Source organism: Phytophthora infestans, genomic scaffold (assembly GCF_000142945.1).
Source record: "Phytophthora infestans T30-4 supercont1.15 genomic scaffold, whole genome shotgun sequence".
In the NCBI taxonomy this organism is placed as follows: Eukaryota; Oomycota; class Peronosporomycetes; order Peronosporales; family Peronosporaceae; genus Phytophthora; species Phytophthora infestans.
Window position 1 is genome coordinate 322,264 of NW_003303744.1, and position 16,937 is coordinate 339,200.

Here is a 16,937-nt window from a genome sequence, read left to right on the forward strand (position 1 = left end):
CGGAGTGGATGAGTGCACCAAGTATTTGGGTCGCTCGTGCAAAGAGAATACCCTCGTAAGCAGCGGTAACTTCACTTCTCGCGACGGTACAGCTGCCCTCGAGGCGATGAAGCCGTACTCAGCTATCACGAAATACTCGCCAGCCTCCGACGAAGCCAACACGAAGCAGCAGTCGACGGACGATTCGGTGCAACAATCCGAGGAAGGAGCCTCGTCAGGGGAATCGGTGCATCAATCGGACCAGCAGCTCACTTTGACGAACCCACTGGTGAAGCAGTATACTCCAGGATCTGTGAAAACAAGCCAATCAGAGCAGCAGTGGACCCAAGCGAGCGATATTGAGAAGGTCTGGGCTCGGACGAAGGGCAACTTCGGTGTTGGAGAGATTGAATAGCTGGTAAAACATCGAGCTTTGCAGTATGCGAAGAGAAATAGAACAGTACTTGGTGTGTGTGTGAAACGCTCAATGGAAAGATGGCCACACACATGCCAAGATGACAAGTTAAGTGTGTGTGTTAAAAAAAACTTAGTTGCTGTGTAGCTTAAAGTCCATACTTGTGTTACTTGTCGGAGAAAATCTTGTCACTTGAGTTGCCGAACTTGCCGTCAAAGAAGATCTCGGTCGGGTCCAGTCTCACTGAAGGCTTTTGGGGCTTAGCATCCGGGTTGGCGTGGCCGAGAGCAATCACGACCGGGACGCCGTATCGGTCCGGGATGTCCAGCGCGTTTCGAACACGGATCTGGTCGAATCCTTCCATCGGACACGTTGCCAGATCGTGTGCTTGAGCGGCGTACAGGAACGTCGCAGCGGCGAGTGCTGTCTGCTTGAACGCCCATGCTTCAGTCGATACGTTGGAAGGCACAGGCAGCAGCGGGGACACGGCCGTCGCTATGGCCGCACGGAGACCGCTTGCCACCACACCCTCGCCAGAAAACAGACGCACAAAGTGCGGCAGGTTAGCCACGAAGTCCGCGGAAGCACCGTTGTCGTGGGCCAGCTGCTGCAGACGCGGAACGCGCTTGCTTGGCTCCAGATCGGCCGCGAAGACCGCCACTACGGGGGCTTCCTTTACCTTGCGGATGTTACTATCCATCATGGCCTCCGCTAGTTTCTCACGGTCCTTTGGTTCGCGCACCAACACGCACGCATAGGGCTGCACGTTGAAGCCCGTCGGGGCGCGCAATGTGAGCTTCAGGATCTCCTTGAGCGTCTCATCGGGGACAGGCGCGGGCAGGAAGGCTTTGCATGCGTAGCGCTCTTCGATGGCAGCGGCCGAATTCTTCTGAGCGCTGCTAATGCAGCGAGCCTGTGTCGCCGTGCGCAACAGTCTAAAGGAACTAAGTAGTAGAGGTACTACTTAGTAATATGATTAACAGTATTTTCTGGATTGCACAGTTCTGCTTTAGCAGAACTGTGCAATCCACCAGTCTGTGCAATCCAGAAAATACTGTTAATCATATGGAATTTTTGCCTAATCTCGCGGATGAAGCGATAGGTAGGTAGGTGGCTTCGAATCCACCACTACAAAAGAAAATTGTTGTTGTATCATATGCTAAGTGCTTCACTTAAATCGTACTGAAAGCAGCGGTAAAGTTGAGGTGGAATAGAAAGTTGGGTGGAGTGCACATGCGCAAGCTCTATGTCTTCCAGGGACTTTGAGAACCTCGTTGTCTCCATCCCACCTTGACCAAGAATTCCCACCATGTCGACAAACCAAGACGACGGTAGCGATGTGCTCTTAGTTGTGCGGCAGCTAACGTCAGGAGTGCGCCGATACCATAAGGCTGCGTTTTTGTTTCGGCTCTGGAGGCAAGCAATGGAGGAAGGAAATACCGTTATTTCGGCAGCACTTTTCTCGTTTTTAGCTACAGAACTCCCAGTGGAAGCAGTACGTCGCGCACCTTACAACTTCAACGCTCTTTCTAAAGACCAGTGTGTTGACAGATTTCGGTTTACAAAGGTGCAGATCGTGGAGCTTGTGACGCTCTTTGGATTAGAAGGCATTCGGACCCGTGAACGGACGGTTGCAACTGGAGTTGAGGGTCTGTGTGTCCTTTTGTACAAACTTGCTGTGCCGGTTCGCTGGGTGGATCTTGAAGAAACTTTTGGTAGAGATTCAAGTGGTCTATCAAATATTTTTGTGCACATGCTGACACTTTTGAACGACAAGTACGCATAACTTCTTTATTTCAACGAATCGTACGTGGTTCAGAATCTGTAGGCATACGCAGACGCTGTGTTTGACGCTGGTGGCCTCTTGCAAAACGTGTGGGCATTCATTGATGGAGCTGTGCGGGGGATATGTCGTCCTCGACCTCGTCACACAAAGCGCGATGGTAAATTTATGAGCCAACATCTGTGTATAATGGTCTCAAATGCAAGCATGCTCTCAAGTATCAAACACTAACAACCCCAGACGGACTTATCGTTCACTTGTACGGACCATTTCCCGGTCGAAACCGTGACATCAAACTGAACAAAGATTCAAAGATTTCTGAGAGGATTCGCAATGATTCCCGTTTCCAACTGTACAAGATTTATGGCGATCAAGCTTACGGTAACGATGATGTACTGCGTAGTCCTTACGCTGGTGCGGTTGAAAATATGTCGCGAGAACAACGGCAAGTAAACGTGAGTATGAGTCGTGTACGAGCTTCCGTCGAGTGGTCATACGGGCAGGCGACCAACTACTGGACATCTCTCGATTTCAAACGACAAGCTCGGGTTGGGATTCAACCAGTTGGACTTATGTATCGGGTTAGTGTCTTCTTAACGAACTGCATTACTTGTGCGCAGGGTGGCAACACTATCAGCGACTAGTTCGGGCTAGCGCCTCCAAGCCTAAGCGCCTATTTTAGCACCGGATAGCTGTAGGCAACACGTACATTCATTAGCATTTGGAAATACAAAGTGAAGCTTGTCTACATTCCTCCTCCTTTTAATACGTAGCTAGTCCTTGCGGAACACATCGCTCAGTACTTTCACACACTCAAATCCAAGCTGTCGGTTGCGCTCCTCAGACTCTTGTCGAGCCCTTTGCATCCGCTCTTCCGCTTGATCTTGCACCTGGGATCTTGTACGTTCCATTTGCACTGAGTACTCATGCATCTCACGCTCTAAATTGATGCGATCCTGGTGTTGTTGGAGCTGTGCCTTTGGATGCAAGTGATCCAACCTCCTATAGATTTCAGTCGCTATGGCGTCCGAAATAGCGACCGAAACCCCCCGGTAGCTAAAAAATTGGCGATAGAGACGCCTGGTGAAACCTTAGTAGTTATCAATTTGAGCTCTTCAGTCGCTATATAGATATAGAGCCCCACCGGTGCTCAAATTGAAAGCGACGAAACTGTGGTGTTTGAAATCCCACGTGAACTCTAGCTACAAATGTAGTTAGGATGTTCCCACAACAATACGTCTACTAGGATAGTAAACGATCGTTCGGGCGGACCTGAAGACCCCAGTTCTGCCCTTGCATTGGGACAAACTGGACCTTGTAATCTACTTATATAGGCCAACCAGTAAAAATAAGAGCACGCTACTAGCACGAGTAAAGCTAGCAGGTGTTTTGAATCCTCGTGGTCCCAACAGCGGAAGGGTACCAGGCACGGGTAAGCCTTTTACGAGATCACCGAGTGTTCAACACTCGGTAGAAAGAATAAAAGGGAGGCAATTCAAGCACTCCCAGCCGTGCAAATAGGCAACAATAAGCCGTCACGTAAAACCTCCCGATAATAATCGGCCAATACACAAAGTCTCTCGGCCTTGCCGGATGAACCCTCGCTACAGAGCTTCGAGTTCACCGACAGGCATAACACACTCAAACAAGCTTGACCTGACGCTTACCTTGAAGCCGGACGTCGCTCTGTGTGCTTGAGTGGAAATTCTGTTCTGTATTTAAGCTTACCCTTTCGGGTCTATTCCTAATAAGAAGTCCTAATCAAGTATACAAATATCAAGTGAACAATGATCCGTTATGGATCTTCTTGCATGCCAAGCGTCGTCTGCACCGTCGCATGAGCATCTTTAACGGTCCGTGCCCTGTCCCAGACGGAACGTGCCTTCCAAGGGTCGCTGAGTCTTCCGCGAACTCACCCCAACCGCCACTGAGGGTTCGTACCGTAGATGGTCCGCTGAATGCGAATCCGGCCAGTCCATTATTAATAATAAGGACAGCCTGGATTCAGTGACATATGCCCGTATCCAATACTCGTTGAACGTTCGGAGGTGACGCCGTCGAGTCCCTTGCACCTTGGCGTCTCCGTACATCACCTGACCGAGGGTTCGTCGCTTGAACAACTTGAGCGGTGTCACGTCTTTGTCGACGGGTGATAATCCGCAACTACGGAGAAATCACTACACCACAACTGCCCCTGTCGCAATGGAAGCCACGGTACTGGTGCCCGTTGTGACATTTCTTCATTCTTCAATTCACCATCTCGCCACCGTGTGTCCAAGCGTCTGAATCGATCCCTGTCCGACGCTGTTTAGCGTCTCAATCCTCGTAGACGTCGCGAACGTGAGCAGCTGGAGGTACGTAAGCCCATCCTTCTCCTGAATCATCGGTACCTTGCTCATCACCTCGCATTACTCGACTTGTTTTTTAGGAGGGCAAGACCGAGGGTTCGAACGCCCCTCAGTGTGCTGCTCTTCCTCCGACAGCAGCGTCATCAACCGACTCTCCGGCGCCCGCTGCCCCGGACTCTTCACTCCCTGTGGTAGCTCCTGCAGCACTCCCAGTTGTCGCTGAACCCGCGGAGATGGCTCCTGCTGCTCCTCCTGCCCCAACTGGTGGTCCCCCACCACTCACCGAAGATTCGCTGCGCGCCATGCTGGCTGAGAATACGGAGGCATCGGTCGATCACATGATGACCTCGGTAATCCCGTACTTGACTGCGATGGCTCGTCACCAAGTGCAGCTCAGCGTTGCGCCTCCTCTCCACGGCGATATACACACTCAGCGTCGCCTCCAGACTGCCGTTGGTTTCGATGATGTCCTCGCTGCGATACAACCTGTTCCTGACGCGCTGTCGGCGTTACCCGAACGAGTTGCCGACTTGGAGCGTCAGTTGCGGTTTGCTCAGTCCGAGGCTGCTGCCGCCGTACGTTCGGTGGCACCCCACATCATGGCTCGTGAGAACGAGGAGACATTCCTCAAGGCTGCCAACGCTGAGATTGAAGCCTTACACCACAATGTCAAGATTCGCCGCGATTCGAACGCCAAGAACGACGCCATGCTCGCAAGTGTTCAAGCCACTATGGAGCGACACGCAGAGGATTTGAATCGTCTTCACTGCGAGGTCCAAGCTCGGGACGTTTTCATCAGCACTTTGCAAAAGAAGCTGGCTCGCGAACGCGAGGTGTACAAGTCTTCTATTGGAGCGAATACCGAGCAGACTCGGAAGCTTCACCTTCTTCTGGTAAAGCTTGCCCAGGGCAAAGTACGTTGACAACGACACGCTCAAGGTCCTCGAGAACCAGCAAGACCGTAACACTCGCCTCCTCCAAGCGAATCGTACCCTATGTGCACACGTGAGTCTGGCAGGGATGGATCCCGAGGTACTTCGTCTCGCTGTTGAAGGTACGCTCTTAATGTCGAGCCTTCCACCGTGTGTTCAGCAACTAACGCTCGGTGCCAGTCTGTACCGTCTTCTCCAAGTTCATGGTCGCCACCTCTTACACCTGCGTCTTCCTCGACTCCTGCCGTGGTCGACCTCAGCGGCGACCAGAGTGACGTGGACATGGGGACTGCTGATCCAAGCAGCGTCCCTTCGGTTCAGGAAACTGCCACAGAGCCTTCGGGTAAAGAGGTGGACTCTGGGGATCACCACGACGTTCCCGATTCTCCTGACGCGCCTTTGCCGCCGCCTTAGGGTCCACACGATGTGGCCAAGCCACCAGCTTCCACAATTTCACCTTCTCCAGCCGACATACGTGCTGCTGAAGAAGCTCTGCGCGAGGCAGAGGAAATGCGGCTCATGTTTGGCTCAAGTGACGAAGGTGAAGAGTCGGACCAAACTGTCCCACAAGGCAAGTCTGCTTCGGCGTCTGCCGCGACGTCCAAGACAGTTGAAGTTTCGGGAGTGGTTTCTACAGCAGGGTCTGCCCCTGTTGAAGCTGCTCCACTAGCTTCCGTGTCTTCGAAGCCGGCTCCGACTGTTCCGACGGCTGATGTACCAAGCGTGTCTTCGCCCGACGTTTAGATGGAGATTGATGACGATGGGCATGCTGATGACGATCGTGGAGATGACGTGGATGACAACGAACGTTCGGTGGATGATTCTTCTGATGCTCCCAGTGGTGGCGATGATGTTCCGCCATTCAAGCACACTCGATGACGAAGATATTGAAGATTCCGAGAGGAACTGGAGCAATCTTGGTCCAGCTCGTCCTCCGACCCCACCTCGGCCAAATCCTTCGCCGATGATGACTTCCCCAATCATCGTTGCCGGTCCGCCTCCTTCGCCACCAGCAAGTCCCCCAGCACCAGCATCTTCTCCTCCTGTTCCAGTGTCTCCCCGTCCGCCTATTTGGACTCTCGATGCTAAACCTGGACGCATGATTACGGCCACCTACACTTCGGTGCCGCGTCGTGGTGGTGCACCGTCGGTTGAACCGTTGCCTCACCGAGTGTTATCTGGTACTCGCCCTACGGTGCCGGCTTCGTCCACCTTGCCACCGTGGGTTCTCCCGTACGTGGACATGGATTTACTGATGCAGGCGCCAAGAAGTGTTTCGAGCGAATCTTGAGCTTAACGCTTCCCGAACCAGCTGGTGAGGTGACCGTGCGTACAACGTTGGAGGGTCTCCAAGCGTTCTTTGATTATTCGCATCCTGATCACCCGTACCAGCAACTTCGGCAGCTCTATCCTCTTCAAGCTTGTCTCTTCGACACTGTTGACTTCAAACCAAGCGTCCCCATCTCCAAGCGTGCTCCGATTGAGACCCATCTCAAGATGATCTGGGCGAACCTTTGGGGTGACGGCGGTAAGCAAGGTGACCTCGGGTTCGCGTTGTGGGAGCGTCTCCACTGGCTTCCTTTAGCTGGTATTGAACGAGGTCTCGCTGAAGAAGCTAAAAAGGTTGGCCATGACAAGGAACACTTGAAGGAACTGAGAGCTGTGTTGAAGAAGCTCTTCAGTGAGCGCGACCGTCGTGCTGATCGTCTTCGTAACAAGTACCGTGAGCCGTACATGGCGTGGAGTCGTGACTCGGTTTCCTCTAGTGCTTCCAGCGTGCCGTTCATTCGTCCCGAACTGCTTTTGGAGCCGTCGAAGCCGTGGTACCCCATCGAAAACTTGTCGTTCGCACCTCGGACATCTGACTGGCTTTCAGAAGTTCCGGCTCTCGACGCTCGTCAGCCCTGGCGTACTCGATGGATGAATGCCCGCATCAGCACCCGTACAACTCCACGTACTTCCTGTGCCAGCGTAATCCGGAGCTTTTAAATCCTCGTGGTACGCGTTTCGTGGATGTGTACCGAAGCGTGATCGTTGACCCGTCTCTCGATTCAACCGAACTTATTCCGACCTGGCGTTCGTTGTTTGACTCGCCACCGGGTACTCCACGTCCCGCTCAGGCTGCTGCTCCTGTTGAAGCTGGTACCGAGGATTCGCAGGGTCCGGCTTCAGCTCCAGCTGCCGAGGCTCAGGTTCCTGATGAAGAGGAGAAGGAGAGTGGTGACTCGACTTCGTTGGCACTCTTGGCCACCGCGGCCAGGCAATTGGAATCGATTTGAATCCTCGCTGCACGTTCCACGACGTTCTCCAGCATCTCAGCTAACTGTTGAGGTGTCCCGCGTGACTTCATTTTCAGTGGTCGCTCTTCGGTCGGCATTCATGTTTTCTTATTCTTAATCCACTTCCACAGCGTAATCATGTTCATGTTGTTCTTCAAATGCATATACAATTTGTTGTTGCAGTAACGTTTTTCGTCTGTTACCACAGGCTGCATCGCCCTGTGGACAGTTCATACGTGATCCAGTCACGCTAGTCTTCGTCCGCCACTTGCGCCATCTGCAGCCGATTCTCGCTCTTCTTGGCTCGCAAATAGTCGTACAGCAGACCTCCACATGACAAGTTTGATGATGGTTCCCAAGTTGTATCTTCATAGCCAACCCACTTGACTTTGAGCTCGCGTACAGCACGCTCCGTGCTCGTCGTCAGAGGTGTTCTGTCGTCGAGGATGGCCTCGACTTCATATTCACCGGCAACTTGATCCGGTTCCCAGCTGTCCTCAGGCAACAGTTCATCATCGAAGTCAAGTCTTGCTTCATTAGTCGCGTCTAGTACCATCCGAGTGTTCGGTCGACTGTTGAACTCGTTGACAGCCTTGAGTCTCGACACATGCACTACTGGGTAGAAGCGATACCCACTTCGGTCAGGCAGTTCCAGCTCGTACGCAAACTCTTCCACCTTGCGCTTGATCCGAAAAGGTCCATTCCATCGATGAGCTAATTGCTTTGTCAAGCCCGGTTTGACGTGTTCCATGTACAGCCACGCCCGGCTCCCAATATCAAAAAGAGATCTCGGTGGGGCTCTTGCAGGATCTTCCATCTCTTCCGAAGCTTCTGGAGGGTCTGCCGAGTGTTCGTTTCCACTTGGTTGGGGTACAGCAGCTTTTTCCAGTCGACTCATAGCATCATTATGCTTTTTAGCCCTTCGCTCCTTTTCTACTGCCTGATAATCCTTGGCCATAGTGAGGGCGACCTCATGTTGTCGATTGATCTCACGCCGCCACGCTAGTGCGTCAGACTGCTTGCCGAGCCCTCGTTTGAGTGATGACGACATTGCCCGCAGCGTCGACTGAGCATCCCAACCGTGAACGAGGTAGAACGGCGTTTCCTTCCTCGTTGTGTCTTGATAAGTATTAATAGCAAATACTAGCTTTTCCGCGATTTCGTCCCAATCTTGCTGTAGAGGGTCTTCCGCGTACACCCGTACGGAACCCATCACCGACTTCACCGAGCGTTCCTGCTGTCCTTTAGCCTGTGGCCAATAGCTCATAGTCGCTCTTGATCTTGACTGCATCACCTCTGCGAACGCTTGGAACACCTCGCTCATGAAGCGTGGGTCGCGGTGATGCCTTATTAATGATGGGGCCCCGAACCGTCGGTACACACATTCTTCGAGCACTTGGGCAACACTCAGTGCAGTCGTATCTGACATAGCCTTGGCCATAACGAATCCCGTGAACGAGTACTGAAATAGGAGCAACGCCGTGTTGCCCCTGCGAGATTTCGGTAGTGGGATCACAAAATCCATCGAGACGATCTGGAAAGGTCGTTCGGCTAGTACGTTGCCAGGTGAGTATCCACGGAGCTGTGGGCGGCTTTTACTCGAGCTGCAATCTGGACATGACTTCACATGCTTCTCCACGTCAGCGTACAAGCCGATCCAATCATAATCGGACTTAACGCGATGGAACGTTCTCACCACACCTTGATGTCCTCCTTCCAGCGAGTCGTGACAGTTCTGCAAGACCTCTTGAATCATCGTTGTCGGTACCACAAGCCGCAGCTTGGTCTTCTCTTGTCAACCGTGGTCGTACCGACGATTCAATCCAAGATAGTGAAGCACGCCGTCTTCTGATAACACGAACCGGTCAGCGTATTTCCAGGCATCTCGAGCTTCTTTGTAGCTCAGCTCTTCTGATTGGCCCTGAAGCACCTTCTTGATGTTAAACCACTTCTGCTCCTCGTCTTGTGCCACCAGTATCCGTCTGCGTCGTTCCCGCTGTATCGCTACCGGGTCAACATCTTCCGCATCGGGAAATGCCGCTGGTACAGTCTTGTGAGGATGGTCTGGCAAATCTTCGCCGAATGAAGCTTCGGTGGACGTCTCTCGTCGTTCTTCATGCTGTTCTTGAGCTTTTGAGACATCCTCCGAGTGTTCATCTGCAAACCTGACGCGTTTCTTGGCTTTCGTCTGTCGCCGAGTCATCACTGCTATATTACCATAATCGCACTTTGGTGAGCTGTAATCAACCACGAAATTTTCGAAAGTTTTCCACTTTGAAGACTCGCTGCCTGACAGTACATGTACCTGACGCTCTACTCCACGTGACGAAACATCTACCGAGTCTTCATCTACAGTGTCCATGGTGAGAGCAGGGCTGCCCATTGTCCCAACCGTCCTTGCAACCCGGCCGACTTAAACAGCCAGGCAAGCGTAGAATGTCGCGTCAGGATCCGGATGGATCTCCCCACCAGCAGGTTATAATTGAGATCCAGCACCCGTAGAAGTGCCAGTATCTCCTTCTCCACTGCTCCGTAATTCAACTCGTTAGGCTTTAGCGTTTGGCTGACAAAGGTAACCGGATGACAGATCCCCTCATGCTCTTGTACCAAAGCTGCCAAAATCGCTCAATCGCTAGCATAGACTATCACCGTAGGCTGACGTTCTGGATCAAATGGCGGAGCATGGGTGTTGTTGCGATCCTGTCCCTTAGTTCCACAAACGCATGGTGAGCTCGGATCCATCGAGGCTCCACTTTGTCTGAGATCCTTTCCGTCAGCTTCGTCCAGATCGGATCCTCTCCTAGCTGGTCCCGTCCTGGATCGAGTTCTTGCTTCAGATCGCCTCTCGACGTCGTGCCATGTGGATCCCCAATTCGATCTGGGATTTCCAGGGCCAGAGCTTGTTGGATCTTGGTCCGGATAGCCAAAGTAGCCATGGCAGCAACGTCCACCTCTCTTAATTCATAGAGGACCGCAGCGAAAAGTGCGTAATTCTCAATGAACCGACTGTAGTAATTCAAACTGCCCAAGAAGGATTGCATCGCCCGTGGCGACCGCGGAAAAAACCAATCTGACAACGAAGACAGATCTTTAGGATTCGCCTCCAACCCCTCCTTAGAGACTCGATGACCTAAATGATCTACTTTGCGCATTTCCCAATAACTCTTCACCACGCTGATAGAGAGATTCCGTTAGTACACGTATCCAGTAGGGATGTCACTCTCTCGCACAGCTGATCCCACGATTCCGCCAGGATTAGAATGTCGTCGATATAGGAGCTGCGCCGTACCACGGATGGTATCCCCAGATCGCCTGGCTCTCCTGCTTCAGAATGGATCCACTTCCGCATCACCTTCTCCGGATCCACCCGGATTCCGGTATTCGGGTAAATCCGTGGAGGGCATTATCAATCAGACGTTGATAGATCTGGGGTGCGTTTTCAGTCCAATCGACATCCGATTCCACTCGAACAGTCCAAATGGTGTGATGAATGCGGAGATCGCGCGAGCTCGATACGTCATAGCCACCACCCAAAATCCACGCCATATCTAGGGAGCAGTACCAGAGTACTTTATTCAAATCGTTTAATAGCTCATTGAGTAGAGGCATCGGATTCACCATCAGTCTGGTCAGACCGTTAACATCCGGTAATCAATACCCAGACGTATATCCATCCCGTTCTTCTTTAAAATCGCCACTGGAGACGCCCACCGGAGGTTGAAAAACTGATGCTTTGGCTTGTAACAGACCTTTAATCATATCCGAGAGCTATTCTCGGAACTGAGGTGCCACCTTCCGCACCCTTTGAGCGATCGGCTTCGCGTCACCGACATTGATGTCACAGTTGACTGCATTTCCTTTGCCAATTTGCGGATGTCGGCTTTCCCAGATTTTCGGACGTAGTCGGTCCACTTCTGCGGGTTCGTTCGCTCCCGGATCCACCTGGATATCATCAATCGTGACTTCCTCTGTAGTCAGTGGTACCTCCGGGATTACCGCCCTACCTTCCCAAGATATTCGGCGTGCAGATCCTCGCCTTCATGGTAGCATACTTGTTCGTCCTCAGTATTTGTCGGATCTACCACTGGATCCAGGTACCGCAATTTCCCCTCTTCGGTCATCCCTTCTGTTTTCATGGGATCGGGTATTCTGGTACCGGGAGGAGTGTCTTCTGGATCGACTTCGGTTTCTGGTATACTTGTACACGACAGCTCTTGTTTAACCAATGTCGACACTCTTGACAGGGATTCAGAAATTCGGTCCAACGGGAAACTCGGATCCAACTGCGAATTAGCAGAATCCATCGGGCCAGGCTCAATCATTTGCGATCTTCCATCCACCGACCCTTGGTTACCTGGGAATCGGCTCTGGGTATCTCCAGCTGTCTCGGATCTAGCCTCGGCCACTTGGATCCCAATCCGACGATCTCTCAGTAGGATCTTTCGCGGAGTTGGATATGAAGGTCGATCCACCAAGGGACCAGTCGGCTCCGCCGGGGGTTCCACCTCCCCGAGAGATTCAATCTCGGTAGTCGCTTCATACGCCATATTCCGCCATTCGCTATAGCGACGAGATCCAACTGACACATATCCAGGCCGCCTAGGGATACCATCCTTCGCCAGCCATCGCCCAATTTCTTCATAGTGGTCAAGTAATAACCTCTTGTCGCTGACATTCGTAACTTGAAGATACTGCGATCGACCTGGTCCTTGGATTACTGTAGGCACCCACTTCTCGCCCCGGGTGACCCACCGTTTCTCATGTTCCACCCATTTCACCCAATCTGGCAATTCCCAGGTTTCTCCGGGCTCGATCCAGGTCGTCATATCCGCCCTTATGGTCCTCATCTTCGACCCGTACAACGGTCGTCGTCCACTGAGCTGGATCCGCATTTCATCCAGGAAACACAGTGTCCCATCTGCCAGATCTAACCCTACCCCGGCTGGTACCATGAAATCCATCCCAAGAATAGCATCTTGACTAGCCAGGTCTCCGACCCAAATGTCGAACCAATATTCCAATCAACCTGCCAGCGTGATCTTGATTCGCGTTCTCCCATTCGTACGGTACACGCCTTCACCAATCCCAACACAATTTTGGATCCGACTCCCATCCACTTGGCACCCAACCTTACGAGCAAAGGCGGTATCCAGTATAGACACCTCGGCACCACTATCTAGGAGTAGGATTGCTTTTTCATTGTTGATCTATCTTGCCTCCTACCATGGCTTGTCGGAGCCATTTTCCTGGTGCATGGTACTTCCAGTATCCATGGGACTCCCCCGTCAGCAGATCCATGGATCCAATCTCTTCAGACCCACGGGATCCAGTGACCTGACCAACCTTGGGTGGATCTGCACTGACTTCGCCCTTGGTAGGCTCAAACCATCGACCATGTTGTCGTTTCTCCCAATAACCGCGCGCTTCTCCCCTTTGTAGATCCAGGGTTGAAGAGACTTCGGATCTGGCAAATTCATCCACTTGGCGCAAACTAGAAATATTGGCAACTGACACTTCATGTAGATCACGTGTATTATCGACTGGATCTAGGAGCCTGCTACCTGGATCTAGCGACGTCTTGTTCACAAAGGCATGAATGCAATACCTAGAACGCTCGGCTCGTACCGGATTCGAACCCGGCGAGCGTCCAAGTTAAAATCCTCTCTGCCGCATCTGGCAACATCCCTCTGTGCTTGGCTGGATCAAACCATTGGCGGATCTGGTTGTAGAACGCTTCCATCGGGCACTTGCCGGTGTCGTGGATCTCGCCACAACCACGACACACGTAGAAGCAATGATCCCCGGGATGACCCTTCTTGCCACTTCTCACAAACCAGATGGTTCCAGCATCCATATTCTGTGTGCTTCCGGGATCCGCACTGCGAACACCTGATTTGCGCTGTCCCGTCCATGAGATCTCGGGATCTGTACGTCCCACGGTCCCCGGGTACGGTATCCCCCGGTCGAGAGTTGTCTCCGGTCTTCGCCGTTCGATCGTTGGACGTAGTGAGACAGACTCGACGGTAATCCTCTGGGTCGGAGTCCGAACCGTCGGATCCTGATTCAGTTCCTGAGTCGGGCGCCGTGACTTGGTGGACTCGTCGAGCTGGAGCCGAGGGCGTCGGGGCTTTTTGGCGATACTTGCCGGATCCTACCGCCGCCTTCTTCTGGCGGTGTTTCGCACGATCCACATCCCGCAGCACTTCTTCAAGCTCATCGGCGTCTGAAAGTCGTAACAGGGTCAGCCTGTCGGTCAGATCCACGTCTCTAAATGTCTCGATGAAATGATCCACGTGTTCCCGTAGTACCTTGGATCCCCCTTCCTTGATCTTCAACTTGGCTCGTAGACCGGCCACATTAAGCCGATGAAAATATTCCAACGGGGATTCGTCGGATCTGCGGCGAGCGTGGAAGTATAGTCGTACCAGTGACACCCCCAATCCACAGTACTGGGTTTGGAAACTGTGCAGCAAATCCGGCCACTTATTCCTGGTGGATCTGCTCAGCTGTCGATACCAGTTCCTGGCTGGCCCCGCTAGCAGATCCGCAAAGGTCAAAAACTTCTCAGCATCCGACGCTTGATCTCTCATGAGGGCCGACTTGACTTTGCTAATCCATGTTCGCGCTCGGGCTTCGTCTTGATCCTTGCCCGTGAACTCCTTCAGATCCGATATGGCTGAGATCTGTACCTTCTGGATCATGGACGATCCACCCGCCCCGGCTGCGGCTGTTGCTACCGCCGCTGGTGAAGGGATGGGCCATCCAGACCATCTGGGTCGAGCTCATCATGGGTGTTGTCTCCCTCCACTGATTCCATCTCCACGTCTCGTGCTCCATGATCGTGGAACACTTGCGTTTGTGGCCTGGGCATCTTCATAACTTGTTCGGCCAGGAAACGACCCATCGCAGCTTCGAAGTGTCGTTGCAAAGTGCCTGAGGAGGTGTCGGGGGACACTGTAGCCGTAGTCCGGTCTATTGGCGAGGCAGGATTCGCGAGACGATTAGCTTGAACCCGATCCGACGATAATCCCACGAGCTTCTTGCTGGATCTGGCTCAATCCTGGCTGGATGGTATCAGATCGCGGGTATGGCGCCCTGGATTCCGAGTCTTCACACTCGAGGGCGCCTCCTGGCCCCGGATCTTTGCCCGCGCTTCCAGCATTGACGCCCCAGAGGGGCCTAAGGTCATGCGTCGCAGCTCGAAAGACGTATTAGACCCATCCTCAGCCGCTAATTCGTAGTTAGAGGATGCAGCTTGGCTGATCCTCGGCGACAACACTGGACCCAAAGTGTGCGACTCTTCTCCGGTGATGGACTTGACTCTGACGAAGAGGCCCTGCGTCGCCGATAGTATGAGATCCAAATCTAGCTCGACGATATCTTCCGTATCGAACGCACCAGCTACGATGCCCGAATCCGTAAGCAGACGTAATAGCTCCTTGACAGCCACTAATTTGTTCGCCGTTTTCGCTGGTGCTCTCACCGGTTTCCTTGGATCTTCGATCTGTCGTGGATTCAGGATCCGCATGACAGGATCTTGATACAGAAAATTGCGTAGAGCTTGGTGGCGATAAACGAACTCGAGCTCCTTATCGAACCAGCTTGACCTGGATCCAGCTTGGTCTTCTTCCGACTCTGGAGCTTGCATTTTCTTCCGCGTAGTCTTACTCGTAATGCTCTTCTTTCTCGTCTTTTCGACTAGCGAGCTTGGGTTTAGGTACGGTGTTGGCTTGACCGGTGAATCTGCAAATGCATACCGTTTCGCCTCCACTTTCCCTTGTTTTGTTAGCGGATTTTGATTTGCGTTAAGATCCGCAGGGGTCCCCGAGGGAGCCTGGGGAGGATAGAGAGCTTTCTCTTCTAGATCCGGATCCGGATCCACCTCTCTTTCGTCAACAGAGTTCCTCCCAGGACTCCATCGATCCGCGGATCTCGTTTTATTCAGCAGCGTCTTCGACGATCCGACCTCCGATGACGCCTCTTCCCCTGACTCAATCTTCACTTGAGCATCTTCTTGGGACTCACGGTGAAATTCCGAGTCACCAAAAGATCTGGGCACGCGCACCATTGTGGTGTAGCGGGATCAGCAAAATCTGCGAGATTGCTGGATCCAACTTACCAACTGCGCCCAGACACCGACTAACGGAGGGGGTCCCCCGATGATCCGCGTTCTGCTGAACTTTCCTCACCTTGTGTACCCGTCGGTAGGGCGGGATCTTGCTCTCTCGGTAACTTCCGAAGAGCTCAAGTGGTGAAGCTTGGGTGTCTTGGCGAGACGTGGGGATGGGGTGGAGCAGTAGTGGTATGATCTTCACTCTACGTCCGTAGTTGTTTCCGGATACCAAGCGAATATTCGAGCTTGATGGATCCAGGGCCTAGATCTGGGATCTGGCCGTAGGGTTGCCCTGCGGGTGTGTTCCCTTGCCTTTGTTTTCCTTCGCGTTGTACTTGGCGACTACTGTGACAGGATCTTGAGAGTTGAGAGCCTCTAGGGTGTAGCCGGCCAAGTAGTGAATCCGGTTAACCTTTCGGATCTGCACGTGTAAAGGAAAGCTCACTACGTGGTAGGATCTGGCCAATATATTATCTAGTTATCGCTACCAGCACTAGATGTGCAATTTCCAACCACCGAGCTCGTACGGCCAATGTATTCCGATTCTTGAGGGCAGGAAGGCACTTGCGTGATACTGTGCAAATTAAGTCTGATTCATTTATTGCCTATACCTGCCTGGATCTCTACCTTCTATGTCTTTTACCTACTAAATCCGCTACCAGGTTCAGCTGCATGTCCTTTTTCTCCTTGGTCCATCGCCCCAGCTGTATTTGCATCAGATCCACCAGATCCGTGGCGTAATCATTGTGGTCGCCATGTTATGGGTACACTATTCCGGATCCAGGTCACCTTGATCCACCTCACTGCAAGCGTACGCTCATCATGGATCTGAGCTCTCCAATCTTCCAACATTGTCTTACGACTTTCTGCGATCTCCATTACTCCACGAAAGTCCGCGATTCTTTGCATCCACCATCCCCATATCCTGGATCCAAGTCACTCAGTGTGGGATCCTCAATCCCTTGGATCTGGACTTGGAAGGGTGGGATCTGAGATATATCGCCGTGAATCTTGCCTTCTCGATACCGAATCCACCTTCAAATGACATCTACCGTCTTTCCTTCATAGCCCAAAGATGAAGTCAAGAC

At 52.5% G+C, this 16,937-nt stretch overlaps 1 protein-coding gene across 1 annotated transcript; it reads right to left on the reverse strand.

Annotated features, from left to right (window-relative positions):
• Window positions 1–497: 497 nt before the first annotated feature.
• Window positions 498–1,705, reverse strand: PITG_09459 (nitroreductase family, putative; the record flags this gene model as incomplete). The annotated part of the gene is made up of 2 exons (XM_002903065.1): window positions 498–1,329; window positions 1,578–1,705. 2 exons carry the CDS (start codon window positions 1,703–1,705, stop codon window positions 561–563), a joined length of 897 nt encoding a protein of 298 aa, XP_002903111.1.
• Window positions 1,706–16,937: the final 15,232 nt, after the last annotated feature.